The sequence below is a fragment of the Oncorhynchus nerka genome, linkage group LG18 (genome assembly GCF_034236695.1).
Source record: "Oncorhynchus nerka isolate Pitt River linkage group LG18, Oner_Uvic_2.0, whole genome shotgun sequence".
NCBI lineage: Eukaryota > Metazoa > Chordata > Actinopteri > Salmoniformes > Salmonidae > Oncorhynchus > Oncorhynchus nerka.
In genome coordinates, this window is record NC_088413.1 from 55,150,212 (window position 1) to 55,176,080 (window position 25,869).

The following is a 25,869-nucleotide window of genomic DNA, read 5'->3' on the forward strand; positions in this document are numbered from 1 at the left end:
ATACCATCCTACCTCTCCAATGGAGCCATCCAAAATGCTTTCAAATTGACTTACTGATTACTGTATGTGTACATTTTGGAATTTCCAATAGTCGAGTACTACTCTCACAAGCCCAGAAGACTGTCAGGGGATTTCCTTTCTCAGGGGAAGCACAATTACCGATAGCCTTACTGCCTTTGTCTCCATCTACAGGGCATGACTCACTACACATGAAGTCTTTCCATGAGGCATTTTTGATAAGGATTAAAATCACTTGACCTCAAAATGAAAAACATTAGGCAGTTTTAATTCCAATTTCAGATATGTATTTTTTTCTTCTTTAAGACATTAAATAATAACTTGCCATAGAATACCTTTAAAATAGTTGACAAAGACATGTAAACATAGTTCCAAATATTGTGTTGTCGGTTGAGAACTTGAGGGTCATGTTGTTAGAGTGGGGTCGTTATTGTCCTTTGTCTGAAACGTCCCAGTTCACACACTCAGCAGCAAAGAAGGCAGTCAAACCAGGGTGCAGACCTGGTTTGGGAGAGGTCAATGGAGTACACTTCCTGGCTTGCCTCCAGAACCTCCCGGGTCAGTCTCCATGACAGGCCTCCCTTCCAGCGCAGCAGGGCTGGAAGGTGCTCAGCAGCACTACAACAGAGATAAACATTTATCAATACATAATATTGGAGATATCAAGCCTGTTCTCAAGCTAATCCATATGTAATAAAATTACATTCAGTGCTGTGGACCATGCAGACTTTTGAAACTCTGGTATACTCTGTTTTACCTTGTATTGGCGTTGTCCCTCAGTATCTCACTGACTATTATCTTGAGACTTTCAATGTCGCTGCACTCCAGCACTTCTCTCACTTTAATTAGTATGATGTTCCACTGTTTAACATCAGGATTCTGATAAAAAATAACTAATGTCAGTAGAAGAATGTTGACCTTTTAAAGTAATTACACATTCTGAGAAGAACCAGCTGCATCTTATCAGGTAGAAAGGAGGCATTTATAGTACTTGGTGTACAACAGGACTAGCTTTTTCACCAGGACTGAGAAGATGGAGTGAAGGAGCTCGGCATCATGCATCACTCTTTTGTTCACATAATCCCATCTCTTCACCAGCTTCCCATGGTTACTCTGCACCAGGTGTTGGAGGTACAGAAGTGTGATGCACTGATAGGCTTTGTTAATCACAGTCTGCAGAGAGAAGGGACAGAGATGTATAAAATAATATACTGGAAAGAACAAGAGAGAAGTGTTGAGTATTTCACATTACAGTTTCGTTATAAGAATGTAATAGGTGGGGCCTCCCGGGTGGCGCAGTGGTCTGTGCCACCAGAGACTCTGGGTTCTAGTCCAGGCTCTGTCGCAGCTGGCCGCGCCCGGGAGGCCCATGGGGTGGCGCACAATTGGCCCAGCATTGTCCGGGTTAGGGAGGGTTTGGCAAGCAGGGATATCCTTGTCTCACCGCGCACCAGCAACTCCTGTGGCAGGCCGGGCGCAGTGCACGCTGACCAGGTCGCCAGGTGTACGGTGTTTCCTCCGACACATTGGTGCGGCTGGCTTCCGGGTTGGATGTGCGTTGTGTCAAGAAGCAGTGCGGCTTGGTTGGGTTGTGTTTCGGAGGACGCATGACTCTCGACCTTCACCTCTCCCGAGTCCGTACGGGAGTTGAGACAAGACTGTAACTACTACAAATTGGATACCACAAACGTGGGGAGAAAAAGGGGGTACAAAAAGAAGAGGAATGTAATAGGAATGCTCTCACACCAGATGTGAACACACCTTTTGCGTATCCTTGTCTTTGGGAAGGTCTTGGAAAATAAATGTAATCTCTTTCATTAGATTTTCCATTTGTTCATCCTCTCTTTTGAAATACTTCTTCAAGGAAATCTGGGAATCACAAAGCATTGTAACACAGTTTCCCTTAATTGTTTCAATATCATTTAATAGAAATGAAGATTACAAAATTAATGTGTTTCTAGGATGAAGTTCATATTGGAAGTGGGAACTTGTGGATTTTGAACAGATAGGCTTGTCTTGCTATAGTATTTCTATAGGGGGGGGGGGGATTAACCTGTGCAAGTTGAATTGGTTTTTCCAGGAGAAGCTTCCAAGAAAGAGCTTCCAACCCCTTAAGTGTTGATATGGTTTTAACACAGTCTAAGCTTGTGTCATCTTTGGCAATCCTTAAAATATACAACCTGCAACAGATACATAATCATAATGATTATCATGAGTCAACAACAATACATGAGATTGGATTTCATAGAATAAATATAAACGTATAAAACTTACTTGAGTTCAATGCAGGTGTTGAACGTCTTAAAGAAGTGCATTGTACCTGACGTTCCCATTCCTGCTTGTTTCTGAAGGTGCTTCTTTTCAACATTGACATACCTGCACAATAAGCACATTCATTCAACATTTTGCCTGGTCTCAGTGTATTACCAGACAAACAGCAAGACAATGAAACAGTAGAGTGGTACTAAGAAAAGGTGACAACTACCTTTCCACAAAGTCCTGTAGCTCTTGCCAACAGACTATTTGGACCTTGCGCATCAGAGTTTGGCTCATCATCTTTGCTTTCTGGAGAACAGCATTGATGCACTATGTGGAGGAGGAAGAGTCACGGGAGAGAAAGGGCTTAGTATAGATTTACAGTGATACACTTTATTATCTCTTTACACATCACTGCTGGTTGAAGTACCTGGATGACATCCAGATGCAGTTTGATAAAGGCCTCCTCTCCAGAGACACACACCTCTCTACCTGACTCCTCGTTCTGAAGGATCCTCCTCAGTGATGTGGAGATGTCCTCCTACAATGGGTCAGACAGAGAGACTGAAATACGTCAAATCTTTACAGGAACTTCATGGGTTATTATCAAATAAAATAGGTTTAAAAATCAATACATGATAGAAATCTAGCCCTCAAGAAGCGTGCTTGTTTTGAGATGACATCACATCACCTATAGGTGATTCACCTGCACAGTGGCCAAGAGTTTCTTCTCAGCTTGTGGGATCCAGTCTGTCAGAAGGAGAAGGTCAACTGCATGTAGAGCCTCATCCCAGATGTTGGGGTGTCCTAGCAGCTCCTCACTAGAAAAACAACCCAGAAAAGGTATGCCATTACTCCTTTAGTATCAGAATCAGTACTACACCATCATAGTGAGAGTGAATGAGAGAGAGAGAGAGAGAGAGAGAGAGAGAGAGAGTGAGAGTGCAGGTGGGTCAGAGTACCTCAAGTATGTGCGTAGTACCCAGTCAAGAACTGTGAAGGCCTCTTTTTTTGTGTTGACATGCTGAAGGATCTGCTGTAGACAGTCAAACATACGCTGATGATAGCAAGCAATCAAATGCTTCCGCAACTGAGCCTCTTTGAGCAGGGGTGCCAACCTCAGAAGCTCCCCTTGCACAGTTATTTGCACTTTTATCAGGTAGCCCTCCAGCTGATTCACAGTGTTCCCTGCTGGCAGTTTGGGGAAGTGTTTGTCCACAGACGCTTCAATAAGATGAAAGTACCTCTGGAGCAAGACTTCTGGATGTGTATCGTCCTTCTTCTGAGCCTCATGGCACATAATCTCTTCTGGTGGCCCCTCCAAATTAGCTTCAAGTCTCTCTTGAGGGCCAACATGGCTGACCCTCAAAGCTTCTGCAAGTACACTGAGCAATGACTGTCCCTTCTCCTGACCCCCCTGATTGCCCAACTCCTGATGATTGTTAAAGCCATTCTCCAAGTAGGGATTCCCATACCCCACATTCCCAGTTTGTTCCTCTTCTGTGAATATACCAATAATGCAATGCATTTGAATGAGTACACTGCTAAAAACAATATGCAAAATACCATTATAAAACCATTCATGTATTCTTAGTTCATTCATTATAAATTGAATACTGTTTGTTTTGGTCATGCTATTATTACATTAAAATAACAAATTTATCCCAACAAATTTAGACATATCTTCTTGCTTATGGAACAAACATGACGAATGACTAAAACTCAAGACAAACAATAGATAGACCATAATAATAATAATAATCTGGACCTCACCATCTGTAGGCAGTGTACTGTTCTTAATCAGAGGACTCCCGTCCTCTATCCCCAATGGCCTACTCTTTCTGCTCATGAAGTTGAATTTCTTCATGGTTTTCTTCTGGGTTTGATTGCCTGACACACTGATTGCCACAAAAGGGACCACTGCTGAACTCAACTGGTCCTTCGTCAGAATCCAAGTAGGTGGATATGATGATGGAATATCTTGAGAGGATGTAGCAAGTACATGTGCAGTAGTCCAAATGAGGAATACTGTAAGTCACAGTTTGTCAACCAACCACCAATATCCATACAATTGTCCGTTTACCAAACTATATAGAGTGGTGCTGGAGCAGGGAAATTTCCCATTTTCTGATTGGAGACACCACAGTCAGTGTTGCTTTCAGTTTCTGTGGCCGCATTGTATTGTCCTGCACACCTATATACCATTACATGTTGAACAATACACTCATTGTGAAGACTTTTTTATGAGAATCCTGTTAATAGACCAACTGATCTGTTAAATGGACTAACTGATGACAGGAAACAATACATTTTAAGGTAAACATGCTGGAGGTTATAGTCTGAACAAATTAGCATTTTGCAGCACTTGCCTATCTGGGTGATGGTATGAATCAACTGTTTTGAATTCCCCAAAACTTTCCCAGGTCGGGAACATTTTCAAAGTGTGGGGGAATGTTTGGTATATTCCTTAATAACAACTGATCTACCTGGTTGTTTCATTCAACGTTTACATAATCAAATTCCCCAACCATGCCTCCTGGAAGGGGCTCTAGATAAACGTGATTGCTAATCCACTCATAACAGGCCCATAACAAGCTGTTGGTCTGGTTTCATAGGGAAAAAATATAAAAAAGTACTGTAGGCCTATTTGTGTCTGCCACAGTAGAACATAATTATGGTTGACTGAGAAACATAATTGATTGAAGTATGAAACCAAAGGCTGTTTGTTTTATAACAGGTAACCAGAGATGTGGGTGGGGCAGTGGGTATGGTAGTGCTTGTGTATCAGGATAAAGGGAATTTTCCCAGGGGAACGCTAAACTTCCCCTTATTGTTGACATGACAATTAGGATTATTCAAAGATGAGAGAAGATTGACGCAATCATTTTATCAGTACCAAAGAGGAAGAGGCAAAGCCATAGACCACCTTTGTCAGTACTAATCACAAGGGGACATGCTGTTGTGGGCACTGAGCCATACATGTACAGTGTCTTCAGAAAGTAATCACACCCCTTGACTTTTTCCACATTTTGTTGTGTACAGCTTGAATTTAAAATGGATTCAATTGAGATTTGTGTAACTGGCCTACACACAATACTCCATCATGTCAAAGTGGATTAATAATAAATAATAATACAAAAAAAGTCCATAAGTATTCAACCCCTTTGTTATGGCAAGCCTAAATAAGTAAAAGAATGTGCTCATTAAGTCACATAATAAGTTTCATGGACTACTCTGTGTGCAATAATAGTGTTTTACATGTTTTATGAATGACTACCTCATCTCTGTACCCCACACATACAATTATCTGTAAGGTCCCTCAGTCGAGCAGTGAATTTCAAGCACAGATTCAACTAAAAAGACCAGGCAGATTTCTCAATGCCTCTCAACAAAGGGCACCTGTTGGTAGATGGGTAAAAAATAAAAAAGCAGACATTGAATATCTCTTTGAGCATGGTGAAGTTATTTATTGCACTTTGGATGGTGTATCAATACACCCAGTCACTTCAAAGATACAGGCGTCCTTCCTAACTCAGTTGCCGGAGAGGAAGGAAACCGCTCAGGGATTTCACCATGAGGCCAATGATGACTAAAACAGTTAGAGTTTAATGAATGTGATAGGAGAAAACTGAGGATGGATCAACAACATTGTGGTTACTCCACAATACTAACCCAATTGACAGAGTGAAAAGAAGGAAACCTGTACAGAATAAATATACAGTTGAAGTCAGAAGTTTACATACACTTAGGTTGGAGTCATTAAAACTTGTTTTTCAACCTCTCCACAAATTTCAGAAGAAATCAGCCAAGACCTCAGAAAAAAATTGTAGACCTCCACAAGTCTGGTTCATCCTTGGGAGCAATTTCCAAATGCCTGAAGGTACCACGTTCATCTGTACAAACAATAGTACGCAAGTATAAACACCTTTGGACCATGCAGCCTTCACCCCGCTAAGGAAGGAGACGCGTTCTGTCTCCTAGAAATGAATGTACCTTGGTGTGAAAAGTGCAAATCAATTCCAGAACAACAGCAAAGGACCTTGTGAAGATGCTGCAGGAAACAGGTACAAAAGTATCTATATCCACAGTAAAACAGGTCCTATATCGACATAACCTAAAAGGCCGCTCAGCAAGGAAGAAGCCACTGCTCCAAAACCGCCATAAAAAAGCCAGACTATGGTTTGCTACTGCACATGCTGACAAAGATCGTACTTTTGGAGAAATGTCCTCTGGTCTGATGAAACAAAAATAGAACTGTTTGGCCATAATGACCATTGTTATGTTTGGAGTAAAAAGGGGAATGCTTGTAAGCTGAAGGACATCCCAACCGTGAAGCATGGGGGTGGCAGCATCATGTTGTGGTGGTGCTTTGCTGCAGGAGGGACTGGTGCACTTCACAAAATAGATGGCATCATGAGGCAGGGAAATTATGTGGATATATTGAAGCAACATCTCAAGACATCAGTCAGGAAGTTAAAGCTAGGTCGCAAACGGGTCTTCCAAATGGACAATGACCCCAAGCATACTTCCAAAGTTGTTGCAAAATGGCTTAAGGACAACAAAGTCAAGGTATTGGAGTGGCCATCACGAAGACCTGACCTCAATCCTTTAGAAAATTTGTGGGCAGAACAGAAAAAGCGTGTGCGAGCAAGGAGGCCTACAAACCTGACTCAGTTACACCAGCTCTGTCAGGAGGAATGGGCCAAAATTCCCCCAACTTATTGTGGGAAGCTTGTCGAAGGCTAGCCAAAATGTTTGACCCAAGTTAAACAATTTAAAGGCAATGCTACCAAATACTAATTGAGTGTATGTAAACTTCTGACCCACTGGGAATATGATGAAAGAAACAAAAGCTGAAATAAATAATTTTCTCTACTTTTATTCTGACATTTCACATTCTTTAAATAAAGTGGTGATCCTAACTGACCTAAGACAGGGAATTTGTACTTGGATTAAAAGTCAGGAATTGTGAAAAACTGAGTTTAAATGTATTTGGCTAAGGTGTATGTAAACGTCCGACTTCATCTGTATTCCAGAACATGCACATGTTTGCAATAAGGCACTAAAGGAAAACTGCAACAAATATGACGAAGAAATGAGCTTTATGTCCTGATTACAAAGCTTTGTTTGAGGCAATTCCAACAACACATCACTGACTACCACCCTTCGTATTTTCAAGCATGGTGGTGGCTGCATCATGTTATGGGTATGCTTGTCATCGGCAAGGACTAGGGAGTTTCTTGGGATAAAAAGAAACATAATAGAGCTAAGGACAGGCAAAATCCTAGAGGAAAACCTGGTTCAGTCTGCTTTCCAACAGACACTGGGAGACAAATTCACCTTTCAGCAAGACAATAACCTAAAACACAAGTCCAAATATACACTGGAATTGCTTAACAAGATGACATTGAATGTTCCTGAGTGGCCTAGTTACAGTTTGAAAATCTATGGCAAGACCTGAACATTTTTGTCTAGCAATGATCAACAACCAGTTTGACAGACCTTGAAGAATTTTAAAATGAATAATGGGCAAATATTGCACATTCCAGGTGTGGAAAACTCTTAGAGACTCACAGCTGTAATCGCTACCAAAGGTGATTCTAACATGTGTTGACTCAGGGGGTTGAATACTTATCTAATCAAGATATACTGGTGTTATTTTTCATGATTATTTGTTTTTACAAATGTTAGACTTTTTCTTCCACTTATTGAGTATTTTTGTAGATCTTTGACAAGAAATTACAATTAAATCCATTTAAATCTCACTTTGTAACACAACAAAATGTGGAAAAATTCAGGGGGTTTGAATACCTTCTGAAGGCACTATATTTTGGCGTTGGGGGACTGCAGGGGAGTGATATGAGGGAGGGTCCTTCACCAAATACATTTGAATTGAAACTGCATAGAGAAAGTTGTTTTTGTTTGTGTAAACTAACTTCCAGTATTCTCAACATCAGTACTATTCCATTGAATAGTTTAACATGTGTGTTGTTTTTTATTTGCTTGATATGGTCATTGTGTGTAAATAGAGAGAACTCTAGTGAAGGATTAGACAGGGAGGATGAATTACATCCTCCCTGTCTCTGATGCACACTCCACTACATCAACCCCATCGAAGAAGAAGAAGGATTTGTCCAATGGATGAAAGGGGAGGGCGGGGATAACAAGTTGTGCAGACAGTTCACATTTTGGCTACAGAGGAATTTATCCACTCAGACATAGGTCTAGCATTGAAAGAGAAGAATGAGGAGGCATTTGCAACATTTCCATGGAAACTTACTCCCACAACAGTGTGTCGCCAGTGTTTTACATGAATGTAAATTCAAGTGTAATTGTGTTTCCAATAGGAGTGTGAAACTAAAAACTTGGGGAGAGCATAATCAACAACCACTGCATCATCAAAATTAAATCACATTTTATTTGTCACATACACATGTTTAGCAGATCTTATTGCGGATGTAGCAAAATACTTGTGTTTCTAACTCCAACAGTGCAGTGATATAGTAATATCTAACAATTTCACAACAATACACACATTACACACAAATCTAAAGTAAAGGAATGGAATTAAGGAAATATAAATATTTGGATGAGCAATGTCAGAGCGGCATAGACCAAGATGGTTATTTTGTGCAAAGGTGTTCAAATTCACAGTGAGCCATTGTTATGTAGATGAGGGCTGAAAAGTACCAGTGGCCTGGCTTTGGCCCCAGGTAAAAGTGGATCTACCGGAGCCATGGCCCAGTGAGAAACGGGTGCTGGCCCGCGTAGATGGAAACAGAAAAGTCTGCCTTTTGGGTAAAACACTGGGGTAAATCCTGTATGAAAATGAGCCATCTGGGAGAATCTCAATAGCATACTCCTCGAGTCCTCTCTTCTTGCCATCTTCTCAAATCCCATTGGATGAGAAAGTCAGAAGTCCATCCCCTCTGACCTTTTCCAATGGGTTTTGAGAAGGAGGCGAGGAGAAAGGACGCAAGAGCCTTTTGTCATTTGAGCAAAAGCTCGTCCTCCAGCCTCTATCTTCAGTGAGCTAGAAACCAATAAGTTGTTGGTGGTTGAGGAGAAGTCAATTTGTTAGTAGTCGAACAGAAGATTGTCCTCCCCTCCTTGATAGCCACCTTTCATCGAGGATGGTCATGTGTATCCTACCGGAGTCCTTCGCGGAAGAGTTTTGATATCTGCCACACCCCTTTGAAGCAGTTGTTGTTTTCTGGAAGGAGAAATATGCTATGTATCCTTTTATCTATAAAATGTCTTGCACCACTAGCTACATTTCTTTTATCAATATACACATTTATTTGGGGATTTCACCCCTGTAAATGTAATTTCATACAAGTGGATTTTCGGCAATGTTCCTTCTACCCGCCACCTATCCTCGATTAGGCCTACCTTTGACCTTTTTCAAAAGGAGAGAGAGGAAGGAGGAGAGAGGATGCAGGAGTTTAGCAAATCTAATTGAGAAGGAGTATGGAGTTGAGATTCTCCCTCTGAGTGGGACCAATGGCGTTGAGGTACAGGCAACTCAGAAAGATGGCGGAAACTGGAGACGGTGATGAACTTCAAACTTATGGTGGTAAAAGCAAGGAAGATTGGACAATGGTCCAAAAGAATAGAAAACGGACCAAAGTAGTGCTGGGAAACAAAACAGGTAGTTCTGCGAATGCCCCTTCTTATCTTGTAGGAGTGTGGTTTGTTGAGGAGGGGAGGATTGAGTTGCCAAACCTGAGGAATCAATTTGAAATATCCAAGCTGGTGGAAAGAGTGATGGGTGAATGCAGTGAGGATTACAATAAGTGGACTTTTTTTGATTTCGTGTACTTGATTTGAGAAGGTTACCGTGTCGTGCGTAGCTCTTCGGTGCAGTGCACCTCTCAAGGGGGTAATATCTGGCGTTCATAGGAAGTCAAGACGGAAGAAATAACAAATATCCCTGGAGTGATTGATGCACATTGGATGAATCAAGTAGTTAATGGAGAGAAAGTGAAGAGTCTATCTGTAATTTGTTTTTTGAACCGGAGTCCCTACCTACCGAGGTGAAGAGCGTTTGTCCTAAGATTGTTGCAGTGTAATCAGCAGTACTGTATCATTTTAATCATTTTAGTCAATAAGATTCTTGCTACGTAAGCTTAACTTTCTGAACATTCGAGACGTGTAGTCCACTTGTCATTCCAATCTCCTTTGCATTAGCGTAGCCTCTTCTGTAGCCTGTCAACTATGTGTCTGTCTATCCCTGTTCTCTCCTCTCTGCACAGACCATACAAACGCTCCACACCGCGTGGCCGCGGCCACCCTAATCTGGTGGTCCCAGCGCGCACGACCCACGTGGAGTTCCAGGTCTCCGGTAGCCTCTGGAACTGCCGATCTGCGGCCAACAAGGCAGAGTTCATCTCAGCCTATGCCTCCCTCCAGTCCCTCGACTTCTTGGCACTGACGGAAACATGGATCACCACAGATAACACTGCTACTCCTACTGCTCTCTCTTCGTCCGCCCACGTGTTCTCGCACACCCCGAGAGCTTCTGGTCAGCGGGGTGGTGGCACCGGGATCCTCATCTCTCCCAAGTGGTCATTCTCTCTTTCTCCCCTTACCCATCTGTCTATCGCCTCCTTTGAATTCCATGCTGTCACAGTTACCAGCCCTTTCAAGCTTAACATCCTTATCATTTATCGCCCTCCAGGTTCCCTCGGAGAGTTCATCAATGAGCTTGATGCCTTGATAAGCTCCTTTCCTGAGGACGGCTCACCTCTCACAGTTCTGGGCGACTTTAACCTCCCCACGTCTACCTTTGACTCATTCCTCTCTGCCTCCTTCTTTCCACTCCTCTCCTCTTTTGACCTCACCCTCTCACCTCCCCCTACTCACAAGGCAGGCAATACGCTCGACCTCATCTTTACTAGATGCTGTTCTTCCACTAACCTCACTGCAACTCCCCTCCAAGTCTCCGACCACTACCTTGTATCCTTTTCCCTCTCGCTCTCATCCAACACTTCCCACACTGCCCCTACTCGGATGGTATCGCGCCGTCCCACCTTCGCTCTCTCTCCCCCGCTACTCTCTCCTCTTCCATCCTATCATTTCTTCCCTCTGCTCAAACCTTCTCCAACCTATCTCCTGATTCTGCCTCCTCAACCCTCCTCTCCTCCCTTTCTGCATCCTTTGACTCTCTATGTCCCCTATCCTCCAGGCCGGCTCGGTCCTCCCCTCCCGCTCCGTGGCTCGACGACTCATTGCGAGCTCACAGAACAGGGCTCCGGGCAGCCGAGCGGAAATGGAGGAAAACTCGCTTCCCTGCGGACCTGGCATCCTTTCACTCCCTCCTCTCTACATTTTCCTCTTCTGTCTCTGCTGCTAAAGCCACTTTCTACCACTCTAAATTCCAAGCATCTGCCTCTAACCCTAGGAAGCTCTTTGCCACCTTCTCCTCCCTCCTGAATCCTCCTCCACCTCCTCCCTCTCTGCAGATGACTTCGTCAACCATTTTGAAAAGAAGGTCGACGACATCCGATCCTCGTTTGCTAAGTCAAACGACACCGCTGGTTCTGCTCACACTGCCCTACCCTGTGCTCTGACCTCTTTCTCCCCTCTCTCTCCAGATGAAATCTCGCGTCTTGTGACGGCCGGCCGCCCAACAACCTGCCCGCTTGACCCTATCCCCTCCTCTCTTCTCCAGACCATTTCCGGAGACCTTCTCCTACCTCACCTCGCTCATCAATTCATCCCTGACCGCTGGCTACGCCCCTTCCGTCTTCAAGAGAGCGAGAGTTGCACCCCTTCTGAAAAAACCTACACTCGATCCCTCCGATGTCAACAACTACAGACCAGTATCCCTTCTTTCTTTTCTCTCCAAAACTCTTGAACGTGCCGTCCTTGGCCAGCTCTCCCGCTATCTCTCTCAGAATGACCTTCTTGATCCAAATCAGTCAGGTTTCAAGACTAGTCATTCAACTGAGACTGCTCTTCTCTGTATCACGGAGGCGCTCCGCACTGCTAAAGCTAACTCTCTCTCCTCTGCTCTCATCCTTCTAGACCTATCGGCTGCCTTCGATACTGTGAACCTTCAGATCCTCCTCTCCACCCTCTCCGAGTTGGGCATCTCCGGCGCGGCCCACGCTTGGATTGCGTCCTACCTGACAGGTCGCTCCTACCAGGTGGCGTGGCGAGAATCTGTCTCCTCACCACGCGCTCTCACCACTGGCGTCCCCCAGGGCTCTGTTCTAGGCCCTCTCCTATTCTCGCTATACACCAAGTCACTTGGCTCTGTCATAACCTCACATGGTCTCTCCTATCATTGCTATGCAGACGACACACAATTAATCTTCTCCTTTCCCCTTCTGATGACCAGGTGGCGAATCGCATCTCTGCATGTCTGGCAGACATATCAGTGTGGATGACGGATCACCACCTCAAGCTGAACCTCGGCAAGACGGAGCTGCTCTTCCTCCCCGGGAAGGACTGCCCGTTCCATGATCTCGCCATCACGGTTGACAACTCCATTGTGTCCTCCTCCCAGAGCGCTAAGAACCTTGGCGTGATCCTGGACAACACCCTGTCGTTCTCAACTAACATCAAGGCGGTGGCCCGTTCCTGTAGGTTCATGCTCTACAACATCCGCAGAGTACGACCCTGCCTCACACAGGAAGCGGCGCAGGTCCTAATCCAGGCACTTGTCATCTCCCGTCTGGATTACTGCAACTCGCTGTTGGCTGGGCTCCCTGCCTGTGCCATTAAACCCCTACAACTCATCCAGAACGCCGCAGCCCGTCTGGTGTTCAACCTTCCCAAGTTCTCTCACGTCACCCCGCTCCTCCGCTCTCTCCACTGGCTTCCAGTTGAAGCTCGCATCCGCTACAAGACCATGGTGCTTGCCTACGGAGCTGTGAGGGGAACGGCACCTCAGTACCTCCAGGCTCTGATCAGGTCCTACACCCAAACAAGGGCACTGCGTTCATCCACCTCTGGCCTGCTCGCCTCCCTACCACTGAGGAAGTACAGTTCCCGCGCAGCCCAGTCAAAACTGTTCGCTGCTCTGGCCCCCCAATGGTGGAACAAACTCCCTCACGACGCCAGGACAGCGGAGTCAATCACCACCTCCCGGAGACACCTGAAACCCCACCTCTTTCAGGAATACCTAGGATAGGATAAAGTAATCCTTCTCACCCCCCTTTAAAGATTTAGATGCACTATTGTAAAGTGGCTGTTCCACTGGATGTCTTAAGGTGAACGCACCAATTTGTAAGTCGCTCTGGATAAGAGCGTCTGCTAAATGACTTAAATGTAAATGTAATAAAGATCATATTAAAGATACACTATGCAAATAATTTCAAATAATTTATTTTAAGCAAACCAGACAAGTTTTCTTGTTTCTTTAATTTTCAGATATTCAGGGGTCACACTCCAGCATTATTAACAAACAAGGCATGTGTGTTTAGTGATCCACCAGATCAGAGGTAGTAGGGATGACCAGGGATTTAGTCTTTAAGTGCATGAATTAGACAATGTTCCTGTCCTGCTAAGCATTCAAAATGTACAAAGTAATTTTGTGTGTCAAGGAAATGTAGTGGAGTAAAAGTTGTCAAAAGTATAAATATTAAAGTACAGATGCACAGAAAAACGACTTAAGTAGTACTTTAAAGTAGTTTTACTCTACACCACTGGAAAGAGTGCAAATAGAAACAATACAGTTTCGCTTCTTAGACTTGCTTTCAATGAGAACCTATAACACAAATTTATATGTGAATTTGGTTGGGTCACCCCCAAAAATGTAGCTTTAAATCCGTAATTCTATGTGTAAAAACCATGCACCATAATAGGATGTATGGTGCTGCGTTCAAAATAACTGGGAACTCGGACTTCTCCGACTTCAGTGCGTTCAAGAACACCGGATACTCTGAAAAAACGAACGACGGGAAAATAGTTTTTAACCTGGTCATCCAATTCCGAAATCTAGTTGTCCTGAAAGCACCATAGGTGCCAAATTATGAAATCACTGATCTTTAGGTCGGAGAAGTCGAAGCTCTAGGATGATCCCTGAGTTTCCGACTTTGAATTCAGAGTTGCATGACAAACTATTTTTCAAAGTCGGAACGCGTTCCCAGTTGTCTGGAACGCACGGTAAAATCTGATGTCGGAGATTCCCGAGTTCCATGTTCCCAGTTGTCGTGAACGCGGCAATAGTTTGTAAGTAAAACCCCGCAGAAGAAGCAGAAGCATTGGAAAATAACCTTCGAGAGGTAAGCCAATTTTACTGTCGACCATCTGACTGTTGTCTAGCTAGCAATTGTTGTGTTATCAACATGTTATATTTAGCCAAAGCTAGTTAGGCAACATACAAAACAACAGCTAAAGTTAGCGTGAGAGTATCAACGTGCTAGCTATCCGCATTATCTAGTTAGCAAGTTTATACTGACTGACTTTCGCGTTTCCTTAGGTATCCCCACTCGGAGGGCGTCCAGAATATTTTCACAATAGGGGCAAGAATCAGCTGGATCGTGTCACCTCCGACGTTCACGACACTTATTTTGCCACCACAAGCCTAGCAACACATCACAGCTATTGGCAACCGTTCACTGCGCCTCCTGGACGACCAGCGGTGTGTTTATGTCTTTGTTTTACGAAATCGGTGAGTGCATTATGACTCTATAACGATTAAGGTGCTATCGTAAATGTATTTTATATTTTAAAATGTCATTTTCTGCGTCTTAACATCAAAATGGCGTCTCCCATCACTCGTGCCATCTGATGACGCACTCTTCAGTGCCAACTAGTAGTTTTGGCGCGTTCAAAATAACTGGGAACCCGGACACTTACGAGGTCAAATCATGACGTCGGAACTCTAGAAAGAGGCCGGAGGTGGAATTCAAATCTATCTTTCCCAGTCGGAGCGCGCGTTTTCTTCTTCAGATTTCCCAGTTGTTTTGATCGCGGCATGAATTACGCTTTCACGATAACTGGGAACTCGGAAACGAGGTCGAATCATGACGTCAATGCTCTTCAGTCGGAACTCTAGATAGATGCCCGAGATTCCGAGTTGGATGACCCTTAATGACAAATACCAGTCGGAACTCGGTTTTTCTGAGTTGCCAGTTGTTCTGGACGTCCTGAAGTCGGAGATTTCCGAGTTCCCAGTTATTTTGAATTCTGCGTATGCTAGCTTCATCAGTCAGGTTTTCTGGTTGCTAATCTACCCATCTTCGTTTGTAAGGGGTTTGTATATCGAAGTGAAATAATGTGTCGTTAAATGTATTAGCTAGTTAACGGTAAAGCAAAATCAATTGGCTGGCTAGCGTAGCTAGTTAACAAACCCAATGAATGACATGTGAGATTAACTGCTCTAGTCGTGAAGATGGCTAGCTCCGTAGGTTAGAGTTATTTTTGATACCGAATTTGATGTCTTCAACTCGTGACTTGACCACCTCTATGGCAATGCTTGGTCGGAATTGGAGGACAATGAGCTAAATGTCAGACTGCCTTTTCGTCTTGTCTAATTGTCAACGGTGATATTTTAGTCACACTATGGACACATTGGGTAGCTAACAATATACCTATACAGATTGTTATTAAAAGGTCAAGTCATAGAATTATATAGGCTACTTGGGTATTCAATAAAAGCCATTGCCATCATTGTTATCAGAATCTGTGGCACTAGAGCTGATGTCTGCCTTTCACCCTTTCTTTCAGAGCTGTTGTGCAGCTGTTGGAACCTGTGTGGAAACCTAGTCTACAAGCAAGGAGCTTGCGGCCACTTTGGCAAAATATTTTTCATGTCAGAGACGGTGGACGCTTGCAGTCGTTTATGTCATCCTCTATTTTCCAGACAGAAGATCCCGAAACATCTCCATTCAATATATTTTTTTATCTTACTGATCTTACAAGTAGCCAGCCAAAATGTCTGTTAATGTCAACCGCAGTGTGGCAGACCAGTTCTATCGCTACAAGATGCCCCGTCTGATTGCTAAGGTGACTATCTGGTATAGTATGATCCTGTAAGAGAAATTACTTTCATATATCAAGAATGTTGAATGACTATCTTAGGGTCTGTTTATTTGAGTTCTTTTCCAGTGAGATGTGCAGGCCTCAAGGGTGATCATCTGCAAAATGATTCTAAAATTTTGTTTTGTTTTTGTGGTCGGATTTGTGTCCAGGTTGAGGGCAAAGGAAATGGAATCAAGACCGTCATTGTCAACATGACTGATGTTGCAAAGGCACTGAGTAGGCCTCCAACATGTAAGTTGACCTCCCCACCACAAGTGTTTTCTGAAGTGCTAACATTGACTCGCACCATACATTGATACCTTGACGTGGCTAAATGTTAGTGTGCATTACCATCCATTAGCTTAGGGGATGTTGATTTTTGACTCTTATCCTCCTTGCAGATCCGACCAAGTTTTTTGGTTGTGAGCTTGGTGCTCAGACCCAGTTTGATGCCAAGAATGACCGCTTCATCGTCAACGGATCCCATGAGGCAAACAAGTTGCAGGACATGCTAGATGTATTTATCCGGAAATTTGTGCTGTGTCCTGAGTGTGATAACCCTGAAACTGATCTGGTAACTATTTGAGGAACATATTTGTGGTGTACGTTTGGGTAGTAGAGGGGAACAGGAATGAAGTGTGCCGAGCGCATTGATCTGTGGGACTTTGCAATTGTAATTTGACCATTATACCAACGTCACAGATGGTCAGTTTTCCCGGTAATGTTTTTTTAATCATGTTTTTTTTTTTTTACTCCGCGTAATGTGTTATCAAGGTCCCTCCTGAGGCCTGTAGATATGACAGCCCTGGTCAGGTTTTTGTATATAGATATATTTGATGTCCTACGTACCTTGTGCTACATCTGTAATTTTGGGTTCTGCTTGTTCATGCCGCAGCCATTTGGATCTAATTTTGTATGCTACATACCCTGCATTGAGTGATCAATTGTCTTTTTGTATTGCAATCCAGTTATGGTCTGTTGGGTAAATTATTACTTGTCTGTTATTGGTGGTATAGTCACTGTCATTAGGGTGAATATGCTAATTTGTTTGACCTTTTCATTGCAGCATATCAATCCTAAGAAACAAACAATCGGTAACTCCTGTAAGGCCTGTGGGTACCGTGGCATGCTAGACACACGACACAAGCTCTGCACATTCATCCTCAAAAACCCACCAGGTAAGCACACAATAAGAATTTGCCCATAATTTGTTTCCTTACTAATCTAAAAGTCAAGTCAGATATGTGCCCTATTGAGTCAAAGCGCCGGTGGCTTTTTCATCAGAAAATGAACCTGGGTCTGTGGAGAAGAAGAAAGATAAGAAGAATCGTAAGAAGGACAAGGAGAATGGTTCTGGCAGCGTTGAGGCTGGGAACCATAACGACATAGATGCCCCTGATGCCGTGGTGAGTATCCTCATTAATGTACGCAAACCATGCCAGTTCTTAATGTTAGCGGTTGAATAGGGGGAACAACTCTCCACCTGCCTCCCAAGTTATTATTGGTCTGAGGGACTAGTTTGTCAGTATCTCAAGCCTGCCATCTAGCAGCATTTACCCAGTGATAATATGTTGTGTATCAGGACGGTGAAGATGATGAGGATTGGGCAGAGGAGACCACGGAGGAGGCACAGAGACGAAGGATGGAGGAGATCAGCTCCCATGCGAAGAACCTGACCCTCAGTGAGGACCTGGAGAAGACCCTGGAGGAGCGGGTCAACATATTCTATAACTTTGTCAAAGTAAGTTGTGCCTGAAACTAATTACAAGGATAATGAAAGTTTGTGACTGATTGTGAAATTCTCTTTGATATGGTGTAGGTGACTTTGGTTCTAGAGTGCCATAAGCTCTTCATGTTTTTGATTTAACCAGACCAGGTGTGTTGATTAGTTCAGTGATGGACTAAATGCAATTAGCTCGGTTGGTCTGGTGTGGGGCGTAGTTGGGACAAGCTCCTGCAGTACCTGCGGTAAGGGTGTGAACCTTTAAACGAAGTTGGGATCCTTAACGTTAAGAAAAATCCCTAACTTAAAAACAATGTTTTTGTATTCCCCCCACTTAATTGAAATCGCAGTGCAGTTATTTTCTGTTATAGGCTATAAAGGCCTGGGAAAGTTGTGTAAAACCAGAGGAAGAGGAACTTTTTAGGCTACTTTGGGTAATTTGCAAGACAAGACATTGCGAGATGCACATTACCAAAACAAATGAGCATGTTTCTGCTGCCTCTCTCACCCACGCTGGCCTGTCTGCTCTCTTTTTCACTAATGATGCAAATGTGTGATCAGTCTTCTGTCTGTTGCGTGTAGAATATTTTTGCCTATTCATGGTACAGGGCTCCAGAGTGGCGCAGGGGTCTAAGGCACTGCTTCTCAGGGCTAGAGGTGTCACTACAGACCCTGGTTCAATCATGGGCTGTATCACAACTGGCTGTGATTGGGAGTCCCATAGGGTGGTGCACAATTTGCCCAGCGTCGTTAGGGTTTGGCTGGGGTAGGCTGTCATTGTAAATAAGAATATGTAAATAAATAAAACAGATTCTGCCGGGATACAGTTTTGCGAGCACAGGGTAGCCTATTCTTCGTTTCTGCCTCATCTGAAATTACAGAAGGCTACCGGGAGCCTTTATCGATTTACCCTTTTCAGACATAATGGAATGTGACCCCTTGAACGCACTGCAGCTACGGCATGTTTGTCTGCTAGGGTAGGGTACACTACGGCTTTTTAAATGCCGACACTAAACTTCTGGAGATATGAATGGGCATTGTACTTGTCTGTAAAGGAATGAGGCTTCTGAAGCAGAACTAATGTCCATCACTAGGCAACCAGAACTGTCAATCAAATCCTGAGTTGCTGTGCGCAGCCTGCTGCCTTGCCTGCGGCAGACTATGTCCTAAAAAAAGTACTTTTAAAGTTAGTTAAATACTGTGACTAACCAAGACATTTAATAGAAATTAAACCTCTAGCTACCATGCCATAAAAAGAAATCACAGCAGCACATCAGTCAGCGACGTTTATTGTTGGGGAGAAAATACAGAACATTTTATGCCAGAGCAGAATTCTGTCACTTATTTTCTTGGTTTGCGACGTTCACAATTGTCGCTATCGACGTGTTACTGTAGCTGTGTTCTATGTCTGTAAAGGTTTGCGCTAGACTTCACATCACTTAATTGCCCGGTCCAAGCGGTCATACATGGGTAATAGAACCATTAATCTGCATTGTAAATTGACGTGGATTCGCTTTTTTTTTTTTTTTTTTTGCATTTTTAATGGAAAACAAAGAGGAATGGCAGTTTAAACATTAAGCTAAATTGTCCATTTGTTGTTGAACTCCAGGATCAGGGTCTCCTATAGGGTAACAATGAAAGAGTGAACGTTTTATGACCGGGACCAAGAGGTGTTGCCTAGTAGTCCTGTTCCACACTCAAATCTTTGTGTTGCTAGGCTTCTTGGGGTCTATGTTGAAGACCATGGTGTTAAAAAAGCGTTCTTGTTTGTGGTTACTTTCCCCGTCTCCAGCAAAAAAGGGAGGACTGCGCCGTTGATGCAGCAGATAAGGAGATCTTGGTGGAGGCAGAGCGTCTGGATGTGATGGCCATGGGACCACTGATTCTGAGCGAACTGCTGTTTGATGAAAACATCCGTGACCAGATCAAGAAATACAAACGCCATTTCCTTCGCGTGAGTCTTCAAATCCGTATTGTTACGTTTGACCTCTGTCTTAACCTCATAACTCAGTGGTAATGCATTCAAGAGGGGACAGTTGACCAAAACCATCTCAAATTGATTATGGCTTTTGTTACTGTTCCTTATGACTTCAGTTCTGTGTGAATAACAAGAAGGCCCAGAAGTACCTCCTGGGAGGCTTTGAGTGCTTGGTGAAGCTGCACCAAGCCCAGCTGCTGCCCCGTGTGCCTGTCGTGCTCAAAGACCTGTATGATGCTGATTTAGTGGAGGAAGATGTCATACTGTCCTGGGCAGAGAAGGTGTGTGGTGAAACATGTACATTGCTCGCACACACTTCAATACATTTGAATGTCCCACTTACGTAGCTTCTTGTAAAATAAGTGATGTTTAATTTTCTGTTTGCTCGGTTCTCTAAGTCTCGTTGCTCATGACTCTCTTTCAGGTGTCCAAGAAGTATGTCTCTAAGGAACTTGCCAAAGAGATCCATGCGAGGGCATCTCCTTTCATCAGGTGGCTGAAGGAGGCGGAGGAAGAGAGTGAGGGCAGTGAGGTAGAGGAGGAAGAGGATGATGAAAATGTGGAGGTACTGGTTAGACTATCCCCTGATTTCACAGCTTTTCCAGTTTTATACTGTTTGAGTTGGGCTACTAGGATCTGTTTAGTCAAACTTGCAGCTAATGCAAGACTTACTGTAATGTAACAACTCTTATTTTCTCATACTCAGGTTGTGTATGATTCTTCTGCTCGGGAACTGAAAGTGGAGACAGTAAAACCGAACAAGCCTGACGAGGAAGAGGACGACTTCGATATTGATGCAATTTAATTAAACAAGGATGCCATTTTTGAGAAGTTGTAGCTCTGAATCACATTTTTTCATCTTGTCAAATCACCAGCCCTCCTTTTCTCACACCCTCACTGCTTCCTGGCATGATTAACATGGCGCTATGCACATTTCCTCTGTAATTTTGAGATGTATCCGATCTGAGATATGGGTCAGTTTTGGGGGAATTACTTGACTGGCATGAATTTCTTCCCTTTTTTGTCATTAAATGTTTTACTGTCCACAACTATTTTGTTCCAATTGAATTATTAGATGGTATTCTTGATATTGTCAGCTCTGTGGTATGTGTAAATTGTGCATAACCTCTGGATGTCACTCAGTACTCCACACACTTGTGGTATTCCCCCTCTTGACAAGTCAGCAGTGCCATTGCAGCATATTTTTGAATTGATACAACTTTTTGGAATAATGAGCGCACAGAAAACACTACTATAGGAAGCTGATTAAACGGCAAGGTCATTAAATGGGTGTGCCTTGTGCTGAGGACCATTAAAAGGCCACACTAAAATGTGCAGTTTGTCTCAACACAATGCCACAGATGTCTCAGGTTTTGAGGGAGAGAGCATTTGGCATTCTGAATGCAGGAATGTCCACCAGAGCTGTTCCAGAGAATGTAATATTAATTTCTCTACCATAAACTGCCTCCAATTTAGTTTTAGAGAATCTGGCAGTACATCGAACCTGCCTCAACCGCAGACAATGTTTATGGCGTTGTGTGGCGGAGCGGTTTGCTGACGTCAATGTTGTGAAAAGTGCCCCATTGTGGGGTTATGGTATGGGCAGGCAGGCGTAAACTACGAACACAATTGCATTTTATCGATGGAAATCTGAATGCACAAAAATACCGTGACGAGATCCTGAGGCCCACTTTTTTAAAGGAATCTGACCAACAGCTGCATTTCTGTATTCCCAGTCATGTTAAATTCATTGATTGGGGCCTAATGAATTGACTGATTTCCTCATATGAACTGTAACTCGGTAAAATCAATGAAAATGTTGCATGTTGCGTTCTATTTTTGTTCAGTATATTTTCTTTATGGGAGGGACCTGCCATCCTGCCATAACCCAGCTACGTTTGCAAGCACAACCACTGACTCATGGTTTCTGTAGGTAAGGCATGAACTTGTACACAAGAGAAAGACCTGTTATTTCCTATCTGTCATTAATGTGAATCACTGAGTGGTGACTGCGCTATCACCGGCTGTGTTGCGCTCCAATGAGCGCCGAGGGACGCCTGTTTCCTCACTTCCTCTGCTGTTCTGACAGGATTTGGCCCGATCCAACCCGTGAGTAGCCATTTTGGTCCCACCTAAAACACTAGCCTCATTCTGAATCGGAGATGGAAGAATTTGAGCCGACAGCGAGTCAGAAAGATAAACGCTATTGAAACTCAGGAATACAGACGGACAGGACACCAAGGCACACAAGGATTGCGTTACAAAAAGGAGCGATTTTGGGACTGGTGACAACAACCATCTGCCGTCCTCTCTGTCCGAGTGCTATTCTAGCCTAGATTGGAGCCAGTCTCTGATAATTACTTAAATTTAAGAGGCCATGTATGGAATTTTTAAAATAAAAATATAGCTCATCAGCCTTCATTCTCAATATAAATGACTATATACCGAGTGAGCGTTATAGGGAAATAGATGTCATCATCACACTTTTTCTGCGTCCTCGGGACACCTTGAGACACATTTGGATTGGATGGACCGATGTTGAGTCAGTATCCAGAACCCATGGTTTTGGTCCAGAAGCAAGAGTACAATCGCCACCCCTTGTATTGCCAAAGAAGGTGCAGAATTTAATCATCCGGGAAATAGAGGCAACATTCGTCGAGAATAAAATGTCAACAAAAACTCCACTACCTACGGTCAATGAGAAAGAGGCGGAAAGCGTAAGTAAACGTATTATTAAGTAGTTAGAGGTGTATTGTGTCTGACAATACAAAATAACCACTCTCCCTGTTCCATTGTATCATACCATTTTACTTAGGCTACTGGCTACATTGTATCTGAGTGTTCGATACATTGTGTCACACGGGAGATGGGCATATGTTCCTCTACTGTGCATGCCCATGGCTGTAATCTCCTATGTTGCCCGATAACACGACATATGCTGTGTTTGGTCTGTGGACAATGATAGATCCTCATTTGTATCTCCATCCAAACCTTACCTGTTAGAAGACTGGTTTTTAAAAGTGTCGGTCAATAGAGGTGCCAATTGCTCGCCTACCAGTGGGTTTACACAGTTCCCACCCCTTTCAGTTCAAAGTCAATCGTCTGTCAGTTTTCATTCTCGTTGAGAGTGTCGGGCAAGCGCGAGGGGATCTATGAGTTACCCCCACAAAAACGAGAGAGTTATCTGGTTAAATGGCATTCAAATTGCCAGCACAAAAATGACAGGGTCTCCATCGATGAAGAGACCCCCCATCACCATAGTAAGTAACGATTTATTAATAAGAGAAATCTCTGCAACTCTCTTGGAATGTCTGTTAGTGAATTTGATCATTTTATACTGTTGTATGAAGTTTCCTTCATTTGTATCTGGTTAATCTGGAATTGATATTATAGTGAAGGAACATACACTGAGTATACAACATATGTATTACTTTTTCCATGACAGACTGTCCAGGTGAGAGCTATGATCCCTTATTGATGTCATTTGTTAAATCCACTTCAGTCAGTGTGTAGATGAAGGGGAGGAGACAGGTTAAATAATGATTTTTAAGCCTTGAGACAGCTGAGACATGGATTGTGTATGTGTGTCATTCAGAGTGTGAATGAGCAAGAAAAAATATTTAAGTGCCTTTTAACAGGGTATGGTAGTAGGTGCCAGGCGCACCACCTTGTGTCAAGAACTGCAACGATGCTGGGATTTTCATGGTCAACAGTTTCTCACATGTATCAAGAATGGTCCACCACCCAAAGGACATCCTGCCAACTTTACACAACTTTGGGATGCAGTGGAGTCAACATGGGCCAGCATCCCTGTCGAACGCTTTCGATACCTTGTAGAGTCCATGCCCCGAGGAATTGAGGCTGTTCTGAGGGCAAAAGGTGGGGTGCAACTCAATATTAGGAAGGTGTTCCAAATGTTTGGTATACTCAGTATATTGCCAGGTAATAATACTTTAAGTGTGATCTACTTAGAGAAGGTTTATGAGAGAGTTGAATTGTTCTCACATTCAGAGGTGTTGTGTTTAGGTTGTTGTCTAGGCTGGTAGTGGATCACAACAGAAATTAAAACATGTTGCAGCGATGGGACAAGACTGTAACTACCAATTGGATGTCACGAAATTGGGGAGAAAAAAAGGTTACATTTTTTATTTTTTTATTATAGCATCCCTGCAAGTGATAACAGTGATAACAGTCAATACTGACCCATAGAAAAGTCTCTATCTGATTTTAGGATGGGGTGTTGTGGGCTTTTAACCATGGTCAGAGGATCAATACGCTGGACATACACTGGATAGTCAAACTGCACTACAGTGAGTCACCTACACTAGGGTTGCAAAATTCCCTGGTTTTCCAGAAATCCTGGTAGGAGGATTCTGGATTTCCTGCTTATTCCCTCTTCATTCTGAGGGAATTTATTAAAAGTTCCCGAAATTTTGCAACCCCAACCTACACTAACATTTCTTTACCCTCTTGGTTTGCTTGATGATAATCTTTTCAATAAACATGTAATAAACAGGAGAGTTGTTTTGGATCCTGACAGGGGATGGAATGCCCCAGCATGAGCCACTGCTAGTGCAGAGATGTTCCACTCCTGTCTGTCCGTCAGTCTTTCTGTCTACAGCACACTGTTTCACTCATGTCTGTCCGTCTGTCTGTCCACAGCATACGGCTCACAGCAATGGGCGCCAGGAAGTCACCACGCGCTCTGTCCGCTCGGGAGTCCGCACCCGAAACTCTGGTGCCGACGAGCAGCCTCATGTGGGGAACTATCGGCTCCTGAAGACCATTGGGAAGGGCAACTTCGCCAAGGTCAAGCTGGCCCGCCATATCCTCACTGGCAGAGAGGTGAGAGGAGAGACCTGCAGCATGACAGGCTGCTGTAGCCCCTTTCTGGTTTACCTAGCAACACATACAGGTAGCCTAGTGGTTAGAGCGTTGGACTAGTAACCGAAAAGTTGCAAGATCGAATCCTTGTACTGACGAGGTAAAAATCTGTCGTTCTGCCCCTGAACAAGGCAGTTAACCCACTGTTCCTAGGCCGTCATTGAAAATAAGAATTTGTTCTCAACTGACTTGCCTGGGCAAATAATTTACAAAAATACTCTTCTTTCCCCTCTCAATAGCGTTGTTCTTGTTGTGCAAATATGAATTGTATGTTTTTCATCAGTAGGTGACATAAAAAAAGAGAAGCAATGTACATTCACCAGCTAGTTTATTAGGTACACCCAGCTAGTACTGGGTCGTACCCCCCCCCCCCCCCCCTCCTTTAGAACAGCCTGAATTCTTCATGGCATGGATTCTGCAAGGTGTCGGAAACGTTCCACAGGTATGTTGGTCCATGCAATGGCATGACACAGTTGCTGCAGACTGGACGGCAGGACATTCATGCTGCGCACATCTATCTCATCCCGTTCTCTCTCATCCCATAGATGCTCTATTGGGTTTGGTCAGCAACAATGTTGAGATACGCTGTAGCGTTCAATCGTTGCTCGTTTATATCAAGGGACCTAATGTGTGCCAGGAAAACATTCCCCACACCAGTACACCACTGTCACCACCGCATTACCTTTGACATCAGGCAGGATGGGGCCATGGTGCTTACGCCAAATCCTGACTCTGCCAATCAGCATGATGCAACAGGAACTGGTATTTGTTGGACTAGGCAATTTTTTCCCACTCCTCAGTTGTCCAGTGTTGGTGATCGTGTGCCCATTGAAGCCACTTATTCTTGTTTTTATCTGGTATGAGTGGAACCTGGTGTGGTCATCTGCTGCAATAGCCCATCTGTGACAAGGATTGACAAGTTGTGCGTTCCGAGATGCCGTTCTGCATACCACTGTTGTACTGTGCTCTTATTTTCCTGTTTGTGGCCCACCTGTTAGCTTGCACGATCAGCTGCTTTCACCCACAGGGCTTCCGC

General features: G+C 43.7%; 3 protein-coding genes across 7 annotated transcripts in view; 2 read left to right on the forward strand and 1 right to left on the reverse strand.

Annotated features, from left to right (window-relative positions):
• Nucleotides 1–320: 320 nt before the first annotated feature.
• On the reverse strand, nucleotides 321–5,310 carry LOC115146627 (uncharacterized). Its single transcript, XM_029688698.2, has 9 exons — nucleotides 2,981–5,310; nucleotides 2,705–2,815; nucleotides 2,504–2,604; nucleotides 2,293–2,394; nucleotides 2,072–2,198; nucleotides 1,780–1,887; nucleotides 1,039–1,191; nucleotides 776–897; nucleotides 321–636 (listed from the first exon to the last, which is right to left on the reverse strand). Exons 3-9 carry the CDS (start codon nucleotides 2,572–2,574, stop codon nucleotides 483–485), a joined length of 837 nt encoding a protein of 278 aa, XP_029544558.1. The 5' UTR covers nucleotides 2,575–2,604; nucleotides 2,705–2,815; nucleotides 2,981–5,310; the 3' UTR covers nucleotides 321–482.
• Nucleotides 5,311–14,402: 9,092 nt separating this feature from the next.
• LOC115146138 (eukaryotic translation initiation factor 5-like) lies at nucleotides 14,403–20,998 on the forward strand. Of its 5 annotated transcripts, none has more exons than XM_029687978.2 (12): nucleotides 14,404–14,507; nucleotides 14,705–14,896; nucleotides 15,955–16,233; nucleotides 16,419–16,500; nucleotides 16,650–16,822; nucleotides 17,315–17,426; nucleotides 17,533–17,654; nucleotides 17,831–17,989; nucleotides 19,764–19,925; nucleotides 20,066–20,230; nucleotides 20,374–20,514; nucleotides 20,656–20,998. In XM_029687978.2, the coding sequence occupies exons 3-12, from the start codon at nucleotides 16,162–16,164 to the stop codon at nucleotides 20,752–20,754; spliced, it is 1,287 nt and encodes a 428-aa protein (XP_029543838.2). In that variant the 5' UTR covers nucleotides 14,404–14,507; nucleotides 14,705–14,896; nucleotides 15,955–16,161; the 3' UTR covers nucleotides 20,755–20,998. The 5 variants fall into 5 exon arrangements, with proteins under 5 accessions (XP_029543840.2, XP_029543838.2, XP_029543839.2 ...); XM_029687979.2 differs by having other exon boundaries at nucleotides 14,705–14,866; XM_029687980.2 differs by lacking the exon at nucleotides 14,705–14,896 and having other exon boundaries at nucleotides 14,403–14,507.
• A 1,014-nt stretch (nucleotides 20,999–22,012) lies between these two features.
• LOC115146139 (MAP/microtubule affinity-regulating kinase 3) overlaps nucleotides 22,013–25,869 on the forward strand; it is a 29,939-nt gene continuing 26,082 nt past the window's right edge. The window contains 2 exon segments of the mRNA XM_029687991.2: nucleotides 22,013–22,666; nucleotides 24,612–24,794. Of these exon segments, the coding sequence (XP_029543851.2) occupies nucleotides 22,616–22,666; nucleotides 24,612–24,794 (234 nt within the window). The 5' untranslated portion in view covers nucleotides 22,013–22,615.

Bases quoted from the DNA above. Each gene is read 5' to 3' on its own strand.
- LOC115146138 (XM_029687980.2), top strand. From the start codon at position 16,162: ATGTCTGTTAATGTCAACCGCAGTGTGGCAGACCAGTTCTATCGCTAC. The intron at 17,427-17,532 runs GTAAGCACACAA...CTTTTTCATCAG, and splicing joins CATCCTCAAAAACCCACCAG to AAAATGAACCTGGGTCTGTG. The intron at 20,231-20,373 runs GTGTGTGGTGAA...ACTCTCTTTCAG, and splicing joins TACTGTCCTGGGCAGAGAAG to GTGTCCAAGAAGTATGTCTC.
- LOC115146627 (XM_029688698.2), bottom strand. From the start codon at position 2,574: ATGATGAGCCAAACTCTGATGCGCAAGGTCCAAATAGTCTGTTGGCAA. The intron at 1,192-1,779 runs GTGTGTTCACAT...TTCTCTCTGCAG, and splicing joins AAGACAAGGATACGCAAAAG to ACTGTGATTAACAAAGCCTA. The intron at 898-1,038 runs GTGAAAAAGCTA...ATTTTTTATCAG, and splicing joins ACTCCATCTTCTCAGTCCTG to AATCCTGATGTTAAACAGTG.